At 48.7% G+C, this 22,121-nt stretch overlaps 1 protein-coding gene and 10 non-coding genes across 11 annotated transcripts; all 11 read right to left on the minus strand.

The window, feature by feature from the left end:
* Positions 1-5,516: 5,516 nt before the first annotated feature.
* Positions 5,517-6,904, minus strand: LOC149346145 (uncharacterized). The gene has a single exon (XM_089585354.1). The coding sequence runs from the start codon at positions 6,733-6,735 to the stop codon at positions 5,572-5,574; it is 1,164 nt and encodes a 387-aa protein (XP_089441480.1). The 5' UTR covers positions 6,736-6,904; the 3' UTR covers positions 5,517-5,571.
* Positions 6,905-7,391: 487 nt separating this feature from the next.
* On the minus strand, positions 7,392-7,465 carry TRNAI-AAU (transfer RNA isoleucine (anticodon AAU)). Its single transcript has one exon. It is a non-coding gene; the product is annotated as a tRNA-Ile (tRNA).
* Positions 7,466-15,405: 7,940 nt separating this feature from the next.
* TRNAI-AAU (transfer RNA isoleucine (anticodon AAU)) lies at positions 15,406-15,479 on the minus strand. Its single transcript has one exon. It is a non-coding gene; the product is annotated as a tRNA-Ile (tRNA).
* A 148-nt stretch (positions 15,480-15,627) lies between these two features.
* TRNAI-AAU (transfer RNA isoleucine (anticodon AAU)) lies at positions 15,628-15,701 on the minus strand. Its single transcript has one exon. It is a non-coding gene; the product is annotated as a tRNA-Ile (tRNA).
* Positions 15,702-15,849: 148 nt separating this feature from the next.
* TRNAI-AAU (transfer RNA isoleucine (anticodon AAU)) lies at positions 15,850-15,923 on the minus strand. The gene has a single exon. It is a non-coding gene; the product is annotated as a tRNA-Ile (tRNA).
* Positions 15,924-16,071: 148 nt separating this feature from the next.
* TRNAI-AAU (transfer RNA isoleucine (anticodon AAU)) lies at positions 16,072-16,145 on the minus strand. Its single transcript has one exon. It is a non-coding gene; the product is annotated as a tRNA-Ile (tRNA).
* A 148-nt stretch (positions 16,146-16,293) lies between these two features.
* TRNAI-AAU (transfer RNA isoleucine (anticodon AAU)) lies at positions 16,294-16,367 on the minus strand. The gene has a single exon. It is a non-coding gene; the product is annotated as a tRNA-Ile (tRNA).
* A 147-nt stretch (positions 16,368-16,514) lies between these two features.
* TRNAI-AAU (transfer RNA isoleucine (anticodon AAU)) lies at positions 16,515-16,588 on the minus strand. The gene has a single exon. It is a non-coding gene; the product is annotated as a tRNA-Ile (tRNA).
* A 148-nt stretch (positions 16,589-16,736) lies between these two features.
* Positions 16,737-16,810, minus strand: TRNAI-AAU (transfer RNA isoleucine (anticodon AAU)). The gene has a single exon. It is a non-coding gene; the product is annotated as a tRNA-Ile (tRNA).
* A 148-nt stretch (positions 16,811-16,958) lies between these two features.
* On the minus strand, positions 16,959-17,032 carry TRNAI-AAU (transfer RNA isoleucine (anticodon AAU)). The gene has a single exon. It is a non-coding gene; the product is annotated as a tRNA-Ile (tRNA).
* A 4,998-nt stretch (positions 17,033-22,030) lies between these two features.
* TRNAI-AAU (transfer RNA isoleucine (anticodon AAU)) lies at positions 22,031-22,104 on the minus strand. Its single transcript has one exon. It is a non-coding gene; the product is annotated as a tRNA-Ile (tRNA).
* Between the last annotated feature and the right edge of the window lie 17 nt (positions 22,105-22,121).

Consider the following 22,121-nt stretch of genomic DNA (forward strand, 5'->3'; position numbering starts at 1 on the left):
AAACTACAACGTGGCCTGCGCAGGGATTGAACCGACGACCTTCGCGTTATTAGCACGACGCTCTAACCAACTGAGCTAGCAGGCCAGAACTATTCTAGGAATCGTGGTAACCCATGCCATTCGTGTTTCTGCTATGCCACACTACGGCTTCGTTCACCACTCAGGTAAAAGTGGCAGTGGCTGCACCATGGACGTTAAAATGAGTTGAGAGCAGGAGAAAAAAAACTACAACGTGGCCTGCGCAGGGATTGAACCGACGACCTTCGCGTTATTAGCACGACGCTCTAACCAACTGAGCTAGCAGGCCAGAACTATTCTAGGAATCGTGGTAACCCATGCCATTCGTGTTTCTGCTATGCCACACTACGGCTTCGTTCACCACTCAGGTAAAAGTGGCAGTGGCTGCACCATGGACGTTAAAATGAGTTGAGAGCAGGAGAAAAAATATACAACGTGGTCTGCGCAGGGATTGAACCGACGACCTTCGCGTTATTAGCACGACGCTCTAACCAACTGAGCTAGCAGGCCAGAACTGTTCCAGGAATCGTGGTAACCCATGCCATTCGTGTTTCTGCTATGCCACACTACGGCTTCGTTCACCACTCAGGTAAAAGTGGCAGTGGCTGCACCATGGACGTTAAAATGAGTTGAGAGCAGGAGAAAAAAAAATACAACGTGGCCTGCGCAGGGATTGAACCGACGACCTTCGCGTTATTAGCACGACGCTCTAACCAACTGAGCTAGCAGGCTTTTTTTTTTCTTTATTGCATGAATGAATACATAACTAAAATATCGTAGTTGTCATGCCCCTTGGCAGACAACCGTGTCTAATGGACTTTCATTAACACAAGTTGGTCCATCAGACTCAATACATCATCAGCGTAATCTTGTTGCTTCAAGACTTCTCTTAATTTATACACATGTTCCACAAAATAATCACATACCGATCGTGCATCCAAGTCACAGTGTCGAACAGCCATTCTACTCCTCCAAATGCTGTGAAGGCCCAATAACATAATCTGGTCGTACTGTGCAACATCACTTTCAGTAGTCAAGTACCGAATTCCGCGCGGTGTCAATGGCAAGTCCTTTTTTAGTGTTCTTTGCAAAACATCCCAGTAGAACACCGCATCCCAGCAATCCAGGAACACATGTTCTACCGTCTCCGGTTTTCTACACAGGAGACAGTTCGAGCCCCAAGGAACAAAAAGGCCCTTTTCCTCTAGCCATGTTTTTACTGGAAGGGTTCCGGTGTGCAGTTTGAAAAAGAAAGTTTTGACGCCAGGTGCAACAGTCATCTTTTTAACTCGCCTGAGAACGTCTTTCCCAGGGCCTTCACAGTATAAGGTTCTGTACAGTGGCGCTGGAAACAACTGTTCAATGAGATCCTTGTATAATCGCTTCGGCGTTACATTCGCTAAATACTCTAGAGAGAACCGCACTTTCAAAAACCTGAACGACCAGACAACCTCTCGCAGGAAGCGAGACACTGTGTACCGCCGAGCACTGCCAGAAGAGACAATGAATTCTGGAAGTGCACTGGATAACATGATTTGTATGAATGTTCTCAGAAAGGCGTCATTTTGGTCACGCAGGAAACAAAACCTTAAAACAACCTGCCGCACATAGAGATGCATCAGAGACAGTCCCCGACCTTTACTCTCCGGAAGAGATTATCTCTGCGAATGCGTTCCCAATTAGACGCCCAAATGAAAACCGCAAAAACCCGATGAAACCTTTGGATATTGGTTCGTGCACAATATAATACTTGAAGTAAATACATGATCTTTGCCACAAGAAAGGTGTTACATACAGTTGCACGCGCGAAAATAGAAAGATTACGGCCCATCCATCCTTTGGTCCGGTCCCGCATTTCTTCCGCTTTTTCATTCCAGTAATTGGTATTTTCCCCATATCTGTCCAGCGGGACTCCCAAATAAACCCCGGGAGTTGTAGCCCATCGAACCCCGCAGAACGATTCTGGTTCTAAGTCCCATTGTCCATGCCAGACTCCGAGGCATTTATCTAGATTAACAGCACTACCAGTTTGCCTGCAAAACCTTTCGGTTACTTGTAACGCTTCTACAATACTTTACGATCTTCACAAACGAGGGCAACATCATCTGCATATGCCAGTATTCGCACCTCACACGCTCCCAACCTAAAACCTCGGATGTGCTCGCTCGCAGTTATCATCCTACAAAAAGGCTCCAAATAAATTGCAAAAAGTAGAGTGGACAGTGGACATCCTTGTCGAACAGAAGCCCTCACATCAATTCTTTCAGATAATATTTTGTTTACCATAAGTCGTGTCGAGCAACATGCATAAGCCATTTTTACCCCATTGAGAACAACCGAACCAATACCAATATGTTCCAACAAACAATAGAGTATTTCATGAGACACCCGATCAAATGCTTTTTCAAAGTCAATTTGAACCATAGCCACTTTCTTATTTAAAGCATCGCAGCACTCGAGCACGCTGCGTGCTACATGAATATTTTTAAATATGCTTCTTGTTTTTATGCCACACGTTTGGTGAGGCCCTACAATATCCTTTATGACGTATTGCAATCGCTTAGCTAACACTTTCATCAGGATTTTATAATCAACGTTTGTTAATGTGATCGGTCTATAGCTTGTTACTTTTACCAGCTTGGCAGGGTCATCTGTCTTAGGAATTAAGACCGTATGAGCATTGCTAAACGAAGGTGGCAGCCTACCGACCTCAAAACACTCTTTGAAAAGCTTATGTAGCATAGCAGCAATGTCATATTTAAAGCTCTTATAAAAGGCAGCACTCAAACCGTCAGGTCCCGGCGACTTTCCGGCATTCAATTCCTCAATTGCTGTCTCTATTTCCTTAATACTTATTTCGCTCTCTAGTTCTTCAGTTATCTCATTTCCTAATATTGGCATAAGTGGCAAAAAGTTTTCCCGAAACCCTTCTTCACTTGGTGCTTTGCATGAAAACAGCTCACGGTACTGTTCCACGAATGCACTCGAAATTTCACTTTGTTCACTGAGGGTTCGTCCTTTGTATTCGATAACTGATATCTCGTTTGACCGCGCGTATCGCTTTTCATCTGTGAGCGCGCGTTTTGTAGGCATTTCACCAGTAAGCCATTTTTCCGTGCGTGCTCTTATCGCTGCTCCTCTGTACTTCTGAGCATCTAAAGCTTCTAGCCTAACTTTGACGCCTTTTATATCATGCATGAACATGCCCGGCGTTTTTTCCTCTTCGTGCCCTAAATTCGCCAAAAGCTCACGCAAATGCTTTTCTTCTTTTTTTTCCTCATATTTTCTTATCGTTGAACGCTCAATGGCATGCATTTTCAACTCCTGCTTAAAGCATTCCCAAGATTCAATACGTCCTCTTTTACTATTATTAAACATATCAATGCTTTCCTTAACTTTTCTTAAAAATATGTCTTCTATAAGCCTTGAGTTTAGTTTCCACATATCCCAGTTCATTTTTGCTTTACGCTGCTTCCTTCCTCCCAAAGTTACCGTAACTAGGCAGTGGTCACTAAATGACACTTGCTTCACTTCATACTGCTCACAGGAAGGTGAAAACTCCGGCGACACATATATTCTGTCCAGTCGTGCGTGGCTACTACCTTGAAAATGCGTAAAATGCACGTGATTCTGACTCTTCGCCAGACCTATTACATCCTCCAAGCTGCACTCGTTGAGGACACTCTTCAAGAAATCAACACTCGGGTCTTTTACATCCTTTACATTTGAACGATCTTTAGGGTCCAAAACGCAATTGAAGTCTCCCAATAGTATGAGCACTCGACTGCAATCAAGGAACGAGGCTAACTGTTCAAAAAAACCGCGCCGTTCCTTTTGTATCGTGGGAGCATACAGGACAACAACCCTCACCGCGAATGTTTCATATGTGAAGTCACACACGATAAACCGCCCCCTTGCACAAGTTATTATTTGTTCTTCTACTATGCCTGTTTTTCCTCAGGAAAAGACAGCATCCCGCCGACAAACCAGCCGCATGGCTTACACAAACATTGAAATGCGAACGAAAACCAAGCACCATGTTATCTGTTTGCTGCTCATCCTCAACTTTTGTTTCTTGAATAGCCGCGATATCTAGATCTAACTCCCCGAACAGTCGGTTCAACTGCACTTGCTTACGCTTCGAGGCAAGCCCTCGTACGTTCAGAGTGCCAACTTTTAGCGGTTTCTTCAAATAAGCCATAGCGTGCACTCAGCAAACAAACAACAGTGACTAAGGCTCACTGCTTCGGCCTCTCGTCGCGAGTTAGCGACGAGGACCGCGACAAGGCTAACTTGCCTTTCTTGGCTCCCTCCCCTCTCCAATGCCTTTCTAGCCGACGCAGTTCTCGTTCCGTAGCCGGTGCCTTTTCGTAGTCACGAGGTCGCTTAATGGAAGCGACTGTCGCATCCATCGGCGCCTCGGAGTCGTGGTAGCCTGAAGTGCTCTCCCTCGTTGGCTCTTCTGGCGCCGCAGCACCATCCGCCTTCTTGCCAGTCGTTTCTGCAGCGGGGTCACCTTGTGACTTCTCGTCGCCAGCGGGCAGCTCCGGCTGCTGGGAAGCAGGGCCGTCGCTGAGTCCTGAAGGGGGCGGGGCTCCGGCGTTCTCCAGTTCCTCCTGGTCCATGAGCAGCTCGCTGCCGTCGTCTTGCGGCGGAGCAGTACCCGTGGCCACACGCGCATACGTGCGAACGCACCCTTCCCGTTCGTGTCCGAAGGCGTGACACAAACTGCATCTTGGCGTGCGGCAGTCGCGTCGAATATGTCCCGTCCTTTTGCACCGTAGGCATATTGGTGGCCGTCCAGGTACCACCACCAACACTTGTCCTCCGTAGAACTTGAGCATGTGGGGCAAATCATCGATAGAGAGCCCCTCCTTCAGAACCATACGCACCAGACGGGTGGTCGATTCGACGTCTTCGAAACCGGGACTGTTCCACTGCTCGCGGTTGACGTCTGTCACCTCTCCAAATTCTTCAAAAGCCTTCTGCACAGAATCATTCGACACGTAGAAGGGCACCCAGTGCACCCTGAAGGCCAACTCACGTTTGTTGGGGTCTATGACCGCACAATAGCGTTTTTTCACTTCAAGTGCTCCTTCTGTCAGCAGTCGTTCCTTCGCTTCCGAAGTTTTCAGCTTCAACATCCACACATGCGACATTTGAAAGGGCCCAATGCCAGCCACGAAAGGTAGAACACCGGCAGTTTCCAAAGGCTCACGAAAATCCTGTATGCGATAAGGCCGCCCGGCAATATCGCAGTGAAGGAAAACCGCTGTCTTCATTGCGTCTCCCGAAGGCAGCGTAGGCAAAACTAAGCGATAGCCAACTGGTGGGCGTCGCTCACCGAAACCTCGGCCAGACATGACCGATAACGAAGCGCGCTCAGAGCTTCCCATCACACGACCGTCTCCCACGGAAGCCGGAAGTGGAATCACACGGCCACCACTGAGCTAGCAGGCCAGAATTTTTTTTTCTTTATTGCCGTCTGTGACATGAAAACAAAAATGTACAAATGATAAAAACATCAGCCTAATTCGGCTGACGTATCAGGGCTTAAAATCTTCTCAATGCGACCAGTTCATCAAATACAGTAATCCATTCAGGTGGGTCAGCTTGTGCTCGGTACATTTCTCTCAAGCTCGCAACACTTTCAATAAAGTTTTCGCGCACCGAGCGAACGTTAACATCCGCGTGTCGCACTTGCATCCGTGTCCTCCAAATGCTGTGGAGGCCCAGAAGCATGATTAAATCATACGGTACTCCTGCTTCATTCTGAATTGGCAGGAATCTGATGCCGTAGGGGTCCAGGGGAAAATCTTTTTTGACTGTTCGTTGTAGCACATCCCAATAGAAAATGGGGTCCCAACAGTCCAGAAATACATGTTCTACTGTCTCAGGTTTTTTGCATAAGAGACAGTTTGTGGTCCATGGGACAAAAATCCCCTTTTCGTGCAGCCACGTTTTAACAGGAAGTGTATTCGAGTGCAATTTAAAGAAAAAAGATTTCGTAGATGGGTTCACAGGCATATTTTTAACTCTCTTTAATACATCGTGCCCTGGGCCTCCACGATAAGGTAACCGGTAGATTGGGGTCGGTAACATGGTGTCCACCAGATCCTTATACAGCTTTTGCTTTGATACTTTAGATAAGTACTCAAGGGAAAATCGCACATGGAGCAGCCTAAAAGAGAGTACAGCTTCTCGCATGTACCCATTGACAGTGCCACACATATTCGCACAAGATGAGACGACAAATTCAGGAAGAAGTCTCTGCAACCGCACTTGGATAACAGTCATAAGAAAATTATCCCTTTGATTTCGTAGAAAGAAAAAACGCGAAACAACTTGACGCAGAAAAAAATGCACAAGGCCGAGGCCTCCTTTTTTCACTGAAAGAAACAAATTGGTACGGCTGGTTCTCTCCCAGTTTGACGACCAAATAAAAACAGCAAACACTCGATGCATCTTTTGAATACTGGCCCGAGATGCGCACAGCACATTCATCAAATACCATATTTTGGATACAAGGAAAAGATTGCAGACGGAGGCTCGCGCAAACATTGATAACTGCCTCCCTTTCCAGGCATCTGCTTTCTCCCTCGCCCTTGACGTATCTTCATTCCAGTGTTCACTTGCATCGCGATAATGCACTAGGGGGACGCCGAGATATTGCGTCGGCAAAGACGACCATCGCATCCTGGAAAAGTGTTCAGGCATCGCTTCCCAGTCGCCATGCCAAAAGCCAGAGCTTTTGTCCCAGTTTATGAGACACCCCGTTTGTTTGCAGAATTTATCCACCGTGCTGATCACCTCAGTAATGCTGCCTCTGTCTGAACAGAATACCGCAATATCGTCCGCATAAGCAAGGATTTTGACGTGAGTCGACTGCAATCGAAAGCCCGTGATGCTCTCACTTTTGATCATAGCTAAGCACAGTGGCTCCAAGTAGGCCGCAAACAGCAGAGGCGATAGCGGGCATCCCTGCCTTACTGACGAATGAACTGCTATCCTGTCTGTGAGGTCACCATTAACAATAATGCGCGTGGTGCAGTTTGCATATGCCATCTTAACACCTTCTGCAATAATACGGCCTACATTAGCGTGCTCCAAAATGCTGAAAATGACATCATGGGAAACGCGATCGAAGGCTTTCGCCAGATCTAGCTGCATCATAGCGATGCGGTCCCCGAGCACATCGCAACATTCCAGCACGGTATAGCAGGCCAGAACTGTTCCAGGAATCGTGGTAACCCATGCCATTCGTGTTTCTGCTATGCCACACTACGGCTTCGTTCACCACTCAGGTAAAAGTGGCAGTGGCTGCACCATGGACGTTAAAATGAGTTGAGAGCAGGAGAAAAAAAACTACAACGTGGCCTGCGCAGGGATTGAACCTACGACCTTCGCGTTATTAGCACGACGCTCTAACCAACTGAGCTAGCAGGCCAGAACTGTTGCAGGAATCGTGGTAACCCATGCCATTCGTGTTTCTGCTATGCACACACTACGGCTTCGTTCACCACTCAGGTAAAAGTGGCAGTGCCTGCACCATGGACGTTAAACTGCGTTGAGAGCAGGAGAAAAAATACAACGTTGCCGGCGCAGGGATTGAACCTACGACCTTCGCGTTATTAGCACGACGTTCTAATCAACTGAGCTAGCAGGCCTTTTTTTTTCTTTATTTCCTGGCTTAGACACAAAAATAACAGTAACACACGCGAACATATATACACAGCGTTCAAATAGCCTGTACCCACAAGGGGCAGGCATTGTCATGTTAAAATTCCTTGAGTACCGTCAAGGGCTCCAGCCTTGACAGCCACTCGGGAACACAAGTTTGTAATTTCGCCGTCTCCAGCCATATCTGTACGCTTTCTCGGAAATATGAGGTCTGTTAGAAAAGTATCCGACCTTTATCCGTAGAAAAAAAACTTGCATAACTGGAGCGTTGCAAACCTAGTCACCTTCAAAGTAGTCTACTTGGGACTCCACGCACTTCTCCCAGCGGTGCTGCCATTGTGCGAAGTATTCCGAAAAGGCCCTTTTCGGAATGGAGTTTAGCTCAGCTGTCGTTGCAGCCATAATGTTCTTCCTTGTCTGAAATCGCGCTCCTTTCAATGGCCTTTTAATTTTGGGAACCAGCCAGGAGTCGCAGGGGCCATATCAGGACAGTAAGGAATCTGTTGAACTACAGGAGTCTGGGTTTTCGCCAAAAAATCTGAATGGAGTGCGAGGAATGTGCAGGAGCATTGTCGCGATTGGTGCGCCAATTTCCTGTTGACCTCAGCTCCAGATTCTTGCGCCCCACAGCATCACGTAGGCAACAGAGGACATCCCTGTAGTACTCTTTGGTCATTGTTTGACCCTGTGGAGTGCGTACTCGTGGTCTGCCACACAGAGGGGGTCAAAGAAAGCAGTCAGCATCACTTTCACATTGCTGCGCACTTGGCGGGCCTTCTTAAGTCTTGGTGACGTGGAATGTTTGCACTGTGACGACTGGGATCTGGTTTCCGGGTCGTACCTGTACACCCAAGGCTCGTCACCAGTGATTATGATGTTGATGAAGTCGGGGTCACTGTTTGCGGAATCCAGCATGTCCTGTGAGACTTCAACACGAGCTGATTTTGCTCCACCGTGAGCAGCTTCGGCACGAATTTCGTCGCAACTCTCTCCATGGCCAAATCTTCGGTGATAATGGAACGTGCGGAGAAATTGCTCATGTCCACCTCTTTCTAAATTTCTCGGATAGTCACGCGACGGTCCCGCATCACCATAGCGTTCAGTTCGGCAATGACCAGGTCATTGCCGAACTGAATATTTCGAATGGTTTCCACTTGGCTGTCGCCCAGTTTATGGCAAAATTTGATGCAGTAGCGCTGCTTCTTTCACTCCGCCATTTTCCTTGCAATAAAAAATCGACGGGAGCACTGCGCACTGCCTCACTCAAACGCTGCTTCCCAGCGACTGACGCTATCGGCAGGGGGAAAAAATTCATGCATGCGCATGAAGGTTCAAGGTCGCCTGATGCAAGCGCGCTTGTTTCATATCCATCAGGTGTTCGCAAAAAAAATAAAGTTGGATACTTTTCTAACAGACCTCGTACATGCGTGCCGGTCTTGCATCTGAATCGCAGTGATAACCGGCCATTCGAGAGCGCCATATACTGTGGAGGCACATTAGCATTACTTGGTCTAATGGGACGTCATCCTGGTTATCCGATGGCAAGTATATAATGCCATGAGCATCGAGTGGCAACTCTTTTGAGTTTCCTTTGAAGCACATCCCACAAATACACCCCCTCCCAGCAATGAAGAAACACATGATCTATTGTCTCCGGCTGTTTACAAATGAGACAGTGGGCGCCCCACGGAAGGAACAAGCCCTTTTTCTCCAGAAAGGATTTTACCGTCAATATTCCGGTGTGTAACATGAAGAAAAATGTTTTTGCTCCAGCTGACACTTTCATTTTCTTTACACGTTTCAACATATTACTGCCTTTGCCTCCAGAGTATAAGGCCCTGTACAAGGGCACCGGGAACACTACATCACAAAGATTCTTGTATAATGTTTTCTTGTCAACTTTACTTAAATACTTCATCGAAAAACGTACGCTAAGGAATTTCACACTTAGAACAATCTCTCTAAAGAATCCAAAAATACGGCCAGGCATACCATCCGGTGTGAACCACAACATCAGGCAACGCTCAACCTAGCCTTTGTTGGCAAAAAGCTCGCAGGAGTGGGTCTATTACATCCCTAAAAAAAATAAACCGGTTCCCGATCTGGCGTAAAAATAAATGGCCTAACCGAAGCCCGCCATACTTCTCCTGCCTAAACAAATTTGTCCTCCTGCACCTCTCCCAAGTGGAGGCCCAAATGAACACGGCAAAAATTCGGTGCAGTTTTTGCACATTAACACGAGAACAATGCAACACTTGCATCACATACCATAACTTGCTTCTTAAAAAAAGGCTACAAACTGTTGATCTTGCAAATATTGACAAGAGGGCGTTTTTCCATTTCTCCACTTTCTCGCGGGTTTCTTGGATCTGCTGTGTCCAGTATGGCTCGGTATCCTTATAAAACTCTAAAGGCACTCAGGTATTTGACAGGCGTTGTAGCCCATGACATATTAGCAAATGTCTCGAGGGTTGACGGCCATTCTCCATGCCAAAACCCCAGAAACTTACCCCAGTTAACTTGGCTTCCTGTGACTTCACTAAAATGCTTCACAGTATCGACTGTCGTCTCTATACTTTCCTCATTTACACAAAATACCGCGACATCATCTGCGTAGGCAAGTAGTTTAATTTCAGTAGACTGCAGTCGGAAACCATCAATGCCTCTGTTTTGTAGAATGCTTAAACACAAAGCTTCAATATAAATACAGAACAAAAGAGGGCTGAGGGGGCAACCTTGGCGCACCGAACGTAGTACGTTGATGGGGGCCCCCAATGACTTATTGACAATTAATCTCGTAGTACAGTTACGGTACGCCAAAGCCACTCCCTCTCGAATAACTGTACCAACATTAATGTAGTCTAAGATACTAAACAGAATGTTATGTGACACGCAATCGAAAGCCTTTTCCAAGTCCAACTGCAGTAATGCAACACGTTCGCGTGTAGCATCACAGCATTCGAGCACACATCTTGCTTTATGGATGTTCTGAAACAAAGATCGTCCTTTGATCCCACACGTTTGGTGGGGGCCAACTATTTCGGCTATACCTGTTTGTAGCCTGCCAGCAAGCACCTTCATATAAATCTTATTATCAACGTTCGTCAGAGCAATGGGCCTGTATGACGACACCTACTTCAGCTTATATGGTTGGTCAGTTTTTGGGATAAGCACAGTATGCGACGGCCCGAACGATGCTGGCAACGACTTCAGTTCATAGGCCTCATTAAATAAGGCACACAACAATGGTGATAACTGTTCCTTGAATGCTTTGTAGAAAGCTGCACTCAGGCCATCGGGCCCGGGTGATTTTCCAGGATTTAAGTTATTAATTGCCTGCTGCACTTCTTGTTCACTTATTGGCCGCTCAAGGTAGGCTTTTAGCTCGTCGTCAATTTTTGGCATCGCCTCAAGAAAGGATTCTTTAAATCGATCCAACTTGACACTGTGGCAAGAAAAGAGCTGTTGGTAGTGTTCAAAGAAAGCTTTCGCGATTCCTTCGTTATCTGTTTCTGTGCCGCCCGCCCATTCAATCTCTCCCACGTGATTACGTCTTGCGTTCGCCTTTTCAATTCCAAAAGATCTTTTTGTTGGCGTCTCGCCCATGGCCAGTTTCTCCGCTCTCGCGCTCACAAGTGCCCCGCGATAACGGTCTTCGTCAATCAGCTGAAGCTTTTGTTTTATTTTTCTGACATCGTCCATGTACAAACCCGGCGCATTACACTCCAGAGCTAGCAATTTCTCAAGGAGTGTCTTTAAAATCATTTCATTTTGTATTTCTTTATACCGTATACAGCTGGATTGTTCAATAGCTTTTATCTTAATTTGTTGTTTGCAAAGTTCCCATTCTTGACCCAGTTCTTGCTCGGTATCCAGAGCAACGTTATTAATTTCCACTTCTACGAGTCTACTAAACTGTTCATCCTCTAAAAGTTTATTGTTCATCTTCCAAAGGCCCCACTGAAAACAACCGCCTCTCTTTCTGGTTCCAATCGTACACTGAACCACGCAGTGATCCGAATATGTTGCGGGCGGAACTTCATAACATTGGCACTTTGGTACCAGTTCTGCAGATATGTAAATCCTGTCAAGGCGGGCGTGACTAGACCGCTAAACTCGTCAATCGTGCGAGACAAAATTTCTGTGCTCTTATCTCTAAAAGCACGCGGGCTAGTTTTATCAGCGGAGCTCAAAACGCAATTGAAGTCACCCATAAAGACAAGTTGCTTGTCCGTGTTTACGTACTGCTGCACTAAATCAAACAGAGCTGCCCTTTCATCGAGAAAAGTATATGCATATACACATACAACACGCCATTGGGTAGACCAGAGACTAAAATCGAGGACCACTCCCCTACCCGACAGAAAAGACGCGTGCGCTTGTAAAACAAGACCTGGCAGCTTTCTGACGAACAAGACACACCCTCCCGAAGTGCCAACCGCGTGACTCACAACTGCATAAAACCGGGATGTGAAACGCTGCACCATGCTCTCGGTCTTTCTCTCGCCCTCGACCTTCGTCTCTTGAACACCTAGAATATCGATGTCGTAGTCATTTAAGAGGCGCAACACTTTGTTCTGCTTCCTTTTCGTGGCTAAACCCCGTACGTTAAATGTGGCAATTTTTAGCGACTGTGCAGAAGCCATTTTGTTACAGAGAAAAAAGGCCGAGAGCATGGTGCTTACCTTTCACGTCTAGCATAAAGCTAGACGTCTTCGTTGGTGCCAGAGCAATGCCCTTGGACTGGCGGACCTTGCGTTGGGGGCGGTTTTTCGACGGCTCTCTTGTCCGTCGGGACATTCGGTTTGGGTTTGAAAGTCGGTCTCCTCCCTAGTGGCGCTTTCGCTGGCGGCTCCTCGATGCTAGCTGCCTCCGCCTTTTCCTTTTCGCTGCCGCTCTCGTCGTGGGCTCGCTTCGCCGGTCCGGGCACGCTGGTCGCTCGGCCGCCACTCTTCTCAAGAGGTTCCAGCTCACTCGTTGACTCCGTTACCTCAGCGTTTGGAAAGCGCTCAGCCTCGCTCTCCATGCCTTCCCCCGAATCTTCGTTGCCAGGTGTTGTGGCTCCCTTACCTGACAGACAGGGTGCCTCGTTCCCACCCCCCGGAAGCACTTGCTTGCCCGTAGTTACAGCTGGCTTTCCCGCTTCACCAACGCCACTTGCTGCTTCTTAAGTCTCAGCGACATCCATTTGGTGCTCCGCCGAGGCCTCCCTCGCTGAAGTTCCTGTAGCCACCGCGTAGGTTCGTACGCATTCAGACCCAACGTGGCCGAACCGCTTACATATCGAGCAGCGCGGAATCTTACATTCCCGGCGTACATGACCGGTCCCGTGGCAGCGCAGGCACTGCATTGGCCGACCAGGCGCAACCACGAGCGCCAGCTCTCCTGCAACTCTTATCTGGTGGGGCAGGTCCTCTATCTTCATCCCAGGCTTCAACTTTAGGAGCACGGTCCTCGTAGTTGAACCCTTTTCGTGAACGCCTTGGACGCGCCACCTCTCACGGGTAACTTCGGTCACCTGACCGAAAGCCGCCAACGCAGTTCGGATGTCTTCATCGGCAACTCCATGCAAACATCCAATGAAGCCGGAGCTTCACCTGTTGATCCTCAGGGTCGATGATGATGCACCGGCGCCCTTTCACCAGAAGATCTTTGACGGCAAGCAGCCGCTCGGATGCTTCGACGTTGCTCAAAGTCACGGCTCACACGTGGTTTATTTGATACGCCCCCAGAGCCACCACGTCTGGGAGCGTACCAGTCTTCGCCAAGGCGTCCCGGAAATCTTCAACCCTAAAAGGTCGCACACATACGTCTCCGTGCAAAAAAACAGTGTTCAAAACAACACGTCCGGTGGGCAGGTTCGGCACAATGATCTGATATTCCTTATCATCGTTTGCTTCAAGCCTCTTACCGCGGCCAGCCTGGGCCGCTATCGCCGCTCCGTCGGAGCTCATGATTCCTCGTCCGTACACGCCGGTGGCCGGAAGTAGAATGACAGAGCTAGCAGGCCAGAACTATTCCAGGAATCAAGGTAACCCATGCCATTCGTGTTTCTGCTATGCACACTAGAGCACTGCACGGGCCTGAATTTGAGGCCCGAGCCCGGCCCGGGCCCGCGACCTGAAGCCCGAGCCCGGCCCAGGCCCGCGGCTTCAAGCCCGGGCCCGGCCCAGGCCCGCTAAATTATCGCTCTAGTGAGCCCGGCCCGGCCCGTGAATCCCGGAGTGAAGCCCAGCCCGGGCCCGGCCCGGCGCGCTTCACAGTACCGCTTGAGGTATACTGCTCACTCTGAGCAAGTAGACTGGTACTAGACCGATAAGAAACTGGCCGACAAAGGTTCTGAGTTTGGCTTGCAGAAACTTGGTTCTTTTTGACCCAGAAGGAAGTGATTAAGAGTAGTGCTCGCCAGGCCCTCTTCTGGACACTGATCTCGTGTACGTGCGCAAAGGTAAACTCGGAAGTTCCGAGAACCAAATAAAAAGGGCTGCATACGCGCGTAATAGACTACTTTGCATTCCCCTATGATTTTAATCAGTTATATTTTGCCGCCCGCGAAGTATAAACATTAAAGCTGCCTAGCCAGCAGTGGGGTGACATTTTTTTAGTGAACGCGATCTCACAGGTTTAACTCTTAGCCGAACTAGTCGCTTTTCAGCAGAAACGAAAAGCTAAAACGCTTGAGTATTTCACGGTGTGTGTTTTGAAGACTATAAGCGTCCTAAACTAATATGTCCTTCCCGAATGCAATTCTAATAGTGTATAGGTATGTTTTGGGATGACGAACGATCAATGGGCGATTAAGACCGGTTAAATTTTACTCTCGTTGGTGGAGCAGAAAATAACGCGCGAACCACGTGATAACTTACAGGGCAAAACACTTTTCATGTCAACCAGGCTGAAGAAGCAAGGAGGGATAGATGTGGTTATCAGATGAGATTTACAAACTCTCGCGAGCTTTTGTGACTATTTCATTTACGAGACGTTCCGGTCAGCTGATCAAAAAGAAAACCAAACGCGCTTTAGTTTGTGAATTTTCTCACACGAGAAAAATATAGCTATAAAATGAAAGCGATGTTTTTGGGGCTTAAGGGCCCAAGGGGAGTCAGGCTGTGAGAGACAGCGAAGCAGAGAGCTCCGGATCATTTCGACCAAATAGGTTTCTTCAAATAGCAATGATAATACAAAGTACATGGCTGTCATGCTTGCCTCCTAAATAGAAATGCGGCCGCCGAGGCTAGGAGCAAATCCTGGTTCCCCGGCTCAGTAATCAACATCTTATCCACTAAGCCACCGCGGTGCGGAAACAAGGAAATAAATAAGTCAATCAATAAAGCTTAGTTCTTTTCTCAGCGCGTACTATAACCCATAGCTCACCTGTGCCGCTGCTCCAATGCCGCAATTGTGTACTTCACTCTGCAATAGTGAATAAATAGTCGGACACCAGCCGTTTCTATACGGACCGAAGCCCGGCTCGGGTCCGCAGGTTTAAGCCCGAGCCCGGCCCGGGCCCGCAACTTCAGGCCCGGGCCCGGCCCAGGCCCGGCAAAACAAATCATGTCCCGGCCCGGCCCGGCCCGCGGGCCGGGCCGGGCCCGTGCAGTGCACTAATGCACACACTACGGCTGCGTGGACCACTCAGGTAAAAGTGGCAGTGCCTGCACCATCGACGTTAAACTGCGTTGAGAGCAGGAGAAAAAAAATACAACGTGGCCTGCGCAGGGATTGAACCTACGACCTTCGCGTTATTAGCACGACGCTCTAACCAACTGAGCTAGCAGGCCAGAACTATTCCAGGAATCAAGGTAACCCATGCCATCCGGGTTTCTGCTATGCACACACTACGGCTCCGTGGACCACTCAGGTAAAAGTGGCAGTGCCTGCACCATCGACGTTAAACTGCGTTGAGAGCAGGAGAAAAAAAATACAACGTGGCCTGCGCAGGGATTGAACCTATGACCTTCGCGTTATTAGCACGACGCTCTAACCAACTGAGCTAGCAGGCCAGAACTATTCCAGGAATCAAGGTAACCCATGCCATCCGGGTTTCTGCTATGCACACACTACGGCTCCGTGGACCACTCAGGTAAAAGTGGCAGTGCCTGCACCATCGACGTTAAACTGCGTTGAGAGCAGGAGAAAAAAAATACAACGTGGCCTGCGCAGGGATTGAACCTACGACCTTCGCGTTATTAGCACGACGCTCTAACCAACTGAGCTAGCAGGCCAGAACTATTCCAGGAATCAAGGTAACCCATGCCATCCGGGTTTCTGCTATGCACACACTACGGCTCCGTGGACCACTCAGGTAAAAGTGGCAGTGCCTGCACCATCGACGTTAAACTGCGTTGAGAGCAGGAGAAAAAAAATACAACGTGGCCTGCGCAGGGATTGAACCTATGACCTTCGCGTTATTAGCACGACGCTCTAACCAACTGAGCTAGCAGGCCAGAACTATTCCAGGAATCAAGGTAACCCATGCCATCCGGGTTTCTGCTATGCACACACTACGGCTCCGTGGACCACTCAGGTAAAAGTGGCAGTGCCTGCACCATCGACGTTAAACTACGTTGAGAGCAGGAGAAAAAAAATACAACGTGACCTGCGCAGGGATTGAACCTATGACCTTCGCGTTATTAGCACGACGCTCTAACCAACTGAGCTAGCAGGCCAGAACTATTCCAGGAGTCAAGGTAACCCATACCATTCGTGTTTCTGCTATGCACACACTCGGCTGCGTGGACCACTCAGGTAAAAGTGGCAGTGCCTGCACCATTGATGTTAAAATGCGTCGAGAGCAGGAGAAAAAAAATACAACGTGGCCTGCGCAGGGATTGAACCTATGACCTTCGCGTTATTAGCACGACGCTCTAACCAACTGAGCTAGCAGGCCAGAACTATTCCAGGAATCAAGGTAACCCATGCCATCCGGGTTTCTGCTATGCACACACTACGGCTCCGTGGACCACTCAGGTAAAAGTGGCAGTGCCTGCACCATCGACGTTAAACTACGTTGAGAGCAGGAGAAAAAAAATACAACGTGGCCTGCGCAGGGATTGAACCTATGACCTTCGCGTTATTAGCACGACGCTCTAACCAACTGAGCTAGCAGGCCAGAACTATTCCAGGAATCAAGGTAACCCATGCCATCCGGGTTTCTGCTATGCACACACTACGGCTCCGTGGACCACTCAGGTAAAAGTGGCAGTGCCTGCACCATCGACGTTAAACTACGTTGAGAGCAGGAGAAAAAAAATACAACGTGGCCTGCGCAGGGATTGAACCTATGACCTTCGCGTTATTAGCACGACGCTCTAACCAACTGAGCTAGCAGGCCTTTTTTTTTTTTTTCTTTATTGCCTTCAAGAAAACAACACAAAAATACAGACACCAAACTTTGAAAACCAGCAACCTGCCAGATCTTCCTGGCTGGCCATGTCAAGTTTAAAATTCTCTCAACAGAGTCAAATTTTCCATCCTGGGTAGCCAATCGGGTACACATGCTTGCAGTTTCATCACTTCCACAAATCTACGTACGTTTTCCCGAAAATACATGCGGGCTGGTCTAGCGTCAGAGTCGCAGTAATACCCCGCCATTCTGGAGCGCCATATACTATGGAGGCCCCAGAGCATTACCTGATCAAACGGGAACCCGTCCAGGTTTTCAATTGCCAAATATCTGATACCGTGGGGATGAAGCGGCAGTTCTCTTTTAAGTGTTCGTTGCAAAACGTCCCAAAAAAACACACCCTCCCAACAGTGAAGAAACACATGGTCTATTGTTTCGGGGCACTTGCATATTAGGCAATGCGAACCCCACGGTAGGAATAAACCTCTTCCCTCCAAAAACCCTTTAACTGATAGTGTCTCGGTATGCAACTTGAAGAAGAAAGTTTTGGTTCCTGGCTGTACTTGCATTCTTTTTACTCTTTTCAGAACATCCCCTCCGTGGCCTCCATCGTACAAAGCTCTGTACATGGGCACTGGAAAAACAACATCACACAGATCTGCGTATAGCTTTTTCCGCTTCACGTCACTTAAATATTCTCTCGAAAAACGCACAACAAGAAATTTAACGCTATCAGCAACTTCTCTGAAGTAACCTAAAGTTCTTCCGGAAAAATAATTTGTTCCCACAACAAAATCAGGCAAAACACGGGTCAACCTCAGTTGACACATAGTTCTCAAAAAAGGGTCACGCACATCTCGAAAAAAGAAAAACCTGTTTACAAGCTGGCGCAGAAACAGATGTCCTAGCCCAAGGCCACCATCTTTCACACGTCTAAACAAATTCGTCCGTCTGCACCGTTCCCAGGTCGAGGACCAAACAAAAACAGCTAAAATGCGATGTATCTTCTGTACATTTGCCCGGGAACAGTGCAACACTTGCATGACGTACCACAGTTTGCTTAAAAAGAACAAGTTACACACCGTCGCTCTCGCAAAGATTGATAAATGTGCCCCCCTCCATCTATCTGATTTTTCCCGTAGTTCGTTCGCTTGTTCTTTCCAATATGCATCACTGTCCCGGTAGCAATTTAGTGGCACTCCTAGGTATTTTGGGGGGATAGTTACCCAGGTCACATTTGCAAAAAGATCTGGGGTTGATGGCCAACCCCCATGCCAAAGTCCCTGGCACTTTGCCCAGTTCACTTTACTTCCGGTTGCCTTCCTGAAACTGTCAACTGACACAACAGCCTCCCGTATGCTCTGCTGATTCACAGCAAACACCGCTAGGTCATCCGCGTACGCAAGCAACTTGACTTCAGCTGCCTGCAACCTAAAACCTTGAACAGCCTCGTTCTTAATAATGTTCAAACATAGTGTCTCTATGTAAATGGCAAACAAAAGTGGACTGAGGGGGCAGCCCTGGCGTACCGAACGTTGCACCCGAATGGGGGCCCCCAGACTCTTGTTTATAATTAATCTCGTAGTGCAGCTGCGGTACGCCATGGCCACGCCCTCTCGAATTACGGAACCTACATTCGCGTGGTCCAGAATACTGAGCAAAATTTCGTGGGCGACACAGTCAAATGCTTTTTCGAGGTCTAGTTGGAGGATGGCCACACATTCATTAGTCAGATCACAACACTCCAGAACCGATCTTGCCGTGTGTATGTTAGTCATAATTGATCTCCCCTTTATCCCGCACGTTTGATGAGGGCCGACAATATCCTGAATTACTGACTGCAGCCTCCTTGCTAGCACTTTCATTAAAATTTTATAATCGACATTAGTCAAGGAAATTGGCCTGTAAGCTGTGACCTGCTGGAGCTTTTCCTCGTTATTTGTCTTGGGAATTAGAATAGTGTGAGATAACCCGTATGACAGCGGCAATCTGTTTATTTCGTAGGCTTCTTGGAACAACGCAGTCAATATTGGCGCTATTTCGTTCTTAAACCCCTTATAGAAAGCTGCACTTAAGCCGTCTGGCCCAGGCGACTTTCCCATATTTAAACTATCGATTGCTCTTTCGACCTCGAGTTCTGTGATTGGCATCTCTAATCTTTTCTTCGTGTCCTCGTCTAGTCGTGGCATAGCCTTAAGAAACTTTTCTTTGAACAAGTTTATGTCGACGTCCTGTTTGTTAAAAAGCTGCTGATAATATTGGAAGAAGCCTTGTCTGATATGTTCGTCATCTGACGATAGCATGCCACCCCATGCAATCTTATCAATATGATTTTTCTCTGCATGAGCCTTTTCTAATGCCAGTGCTCTTTTCGAGGGCGTCTCGCCCATGCTCCAGCTTTCCGCCCTTGCCCTCACTAACGCTCCTTGGTATCTGTCTTCTTCCATCAACGCAAGCTGTTCTTTTATTTTCCTAATATCTTCTATCCATTTGCCGGGTGCCTTACATTCTTGCTCATGTAGTTTTTCCAGCAAAGCCTTTAGCTGGGTTTCTTTAATTTTCTCCTGATACCGCAGGCAACTGGACCTATCAATGGCCTTTATTTTAATCTGTTCTTTGCACATCTCCCATTGCTTCCAGATTTCGTACAATGTGCCCGGCCTTACTTTAATGAGTTCATTTAGTACAACCTGTCTAAAGGCTTCATCACTGAGCAATTTGTTGTTAAATTTCCATAACTCCCAGCTAAATGCATTCCTTCGTTTTCTGGTGCCGAATACGCATTTCACTAAGCAGTGATCCGTGAATGTCATGGGCACAACTTGGTATTCATTACATACGGGAATCAAATCCAGCGACACATAAATTCTGTCAAGGCGCGCGTGGCTCGCACCTTGGAAGTGCGTGTACTGTACGGCGCGCGCTCCCCCCAGGTACTCAGCCACATCTTCCATATTCCACTCGCTTGTTAACTGGCACAACACATCAGTACTCTTGTCTCTGAAGCCGCGTGTGCTGGTTTTGTCCCGAGCATTCAGTACACAGTTGAAATCGCCCAGCATTAGAACCTGCCTCTCCGTACTTAACTGCTGCATAACATTCTCGAAAAACACTGCTCTTTCCTCAACAATGTTAGGGGCATACACACAAATAATGCGCCACTCAGCATTGGAATATGCAAAATCGGCTACAACACACCGTCCTGACAGACATGAGTAGTGAGCCTGTACAATCAGTCCGGGCAGCTTTTTAACAAACAATACACACCCAGCCGATGTCCCTACCGCGTGGCTCACAATGGCGTAAAATCTAGCCGTGAAACGCTGCACCATGCTCCCGGTCTCTTCCTCCCCATTAACCTTTGTTTCTTGTACGGCAAGCACGTCGATATCATGGTCACTTAGCAGGCGGTGTACTTGGCTCTGCTTCTTTTTGGCTGCCAGTCCCCTGACATTTAACGTGGCTACACTCAAAGGGGTTTCAGGCGCCATTTTCATAAAGGGTGAAAAGACCGAGAGCATGGTGCTTACCTTCCTCGTCTAGCGCGCGGCTAGACGCCGTCGTTGGAACCGCCTCCGTCTGGTGCGAGCGGCTGAACTGGCAGCGGGGGCGCTTTGTCCGCTGCACGCCTCTCCGAAGAAAGGTTTGGCCGCGGACGTAGTGTGGACCGTCGGGGTTGGACTGTTTTTGCTGGCGGCTCGTCGACACCGGGGACTGTTGCCTTGTCACCTTCGAGATCGGTCTGTGTGTGGGGTCGCTTGGCTGGGGCTGTGACGCTTGGCGAACGAGTACCGCTGGTGTCCGGGTGCTCCTCACCGTTATCCTGCTCCATGTCGTCTGCCGGCTGAGGTGACGTCTCTTCCTCTGACCTAGGGAGGTCAGGTGTAGCGTCACTCCTCCCCGCACCGCTGGCAGCATTGATGTCTCGAGGGGAGTCTCCCGACGAGTCTGTCTCCTGTGCCTGCGTACGCTCTTCTCCGGTTCCCTTTGCCGCCTCCTCTGCCTCGACTACGTCCATAGTGAGCTCTGCCGACCGCTCCCTCGTTCCAGGTCCCGCGGCCGAAGCGTACGTGAGCACACAGTCAGCCTCCTCATGTCCGTAGCGCCTACATTTCGAACATCGGGGCACCTTACATTCGCGGCGGACGTGTCCCGTGCCTCGACAGCGTAAGCACTGCATCGCCCGCCCAGGCACAACGACAAGGGCTAATTCCCCGGCGACTCGCAGCTGGTGCGGTAAGTCATCTACCTTGATGCCCGGCTTCAATTTCAGGAGCACCGCCCTCGTGGTGGACCCCTTCTCCTTGACGCCTTGAACTCGCCGCCTCTCCCGGGTCACTTCGGTCACGTTCCCAAAAGCCGCAAAGGCCGTCCGGATGTCATCATCTGCCACGCCGTGCAACATCCAGTGGAGTCGCAGCTTCACTTGTTGGTCTTCAGGATCGATGATGAGGCAGCGGCGACCTTTAACTTCCAGTTCCTTGAACGCCGCCAGCTTCTTTGTTGCTTCTGTGCTGGTTAAGGTGACAGCCCACACATGGTTGATCTGATACGCCCCCAACGCAAACACGTCGGGGAGCGCACCAACGTTGGCAAGGGCGTCGCGGAAATCCTCGACCCTGTATGGCCTAACCCGCACATCGCCGTGCAAAAAAAGCGTGTTAAAAACAACGCGTCCGGTGGGCAAAGTTGGCAGAATAATCTGATAGTCGCTATCTTCATTGTCCTCGAGCCTGTTTCCGCGGCTGGAAAGGGCCGCTATCGCCGCTCCGCTGGAGCTCATGATCCTGCGTCCGTCACGCTCGGTGGCCGGAAGTAGAATGCTGAGCTAGCAGGCCAGAACTATTCCAGGAATCAAGGTAACCCATACCATTCGTGTTTCTGCTATGCACACACTACGGCTCCGTGGACCACTCAGGTAAAAGTGGCAGTGCCTGCACCATTGATGTTAAAATGCGTCGAGAGCAGGAGAAAAAAAATACAACGTGGCCTGCGCAGGGATTGAACCTATGACCTTCGCGTTATTAGCACGACGCTCTAACCAACTGAGCTAGCAGGCCAGAACTATTCCAGGAAT

The sequence above is a fragment of the Amblyomma mixtum genome, chromosome 4 (genome assembly GCF_055824585.1).
Source record: "Amblyomma mixtum isolate Tamu chromosome 4, ASM5582458v1, whole genome shotgun sequence".
In the NCBI taxonomy this organism is placed as follows: domain Eukaryota; kingdom Metazoa; phylum Arthropoda; class Arachnida; order Ixodida; family Ixodidae; genus Amblyomma; species Amblyomma mixtum.

Excerpts from the sequence above, each read along its gene's own strand:
- LOC149346145 (XM_089585354.1), bottom strand. The coding sequence starts at position 6,735 with ATGCCTGAACACTTTTCCAGGATGCGATGGTCGTCTTTGCCGACGCAA.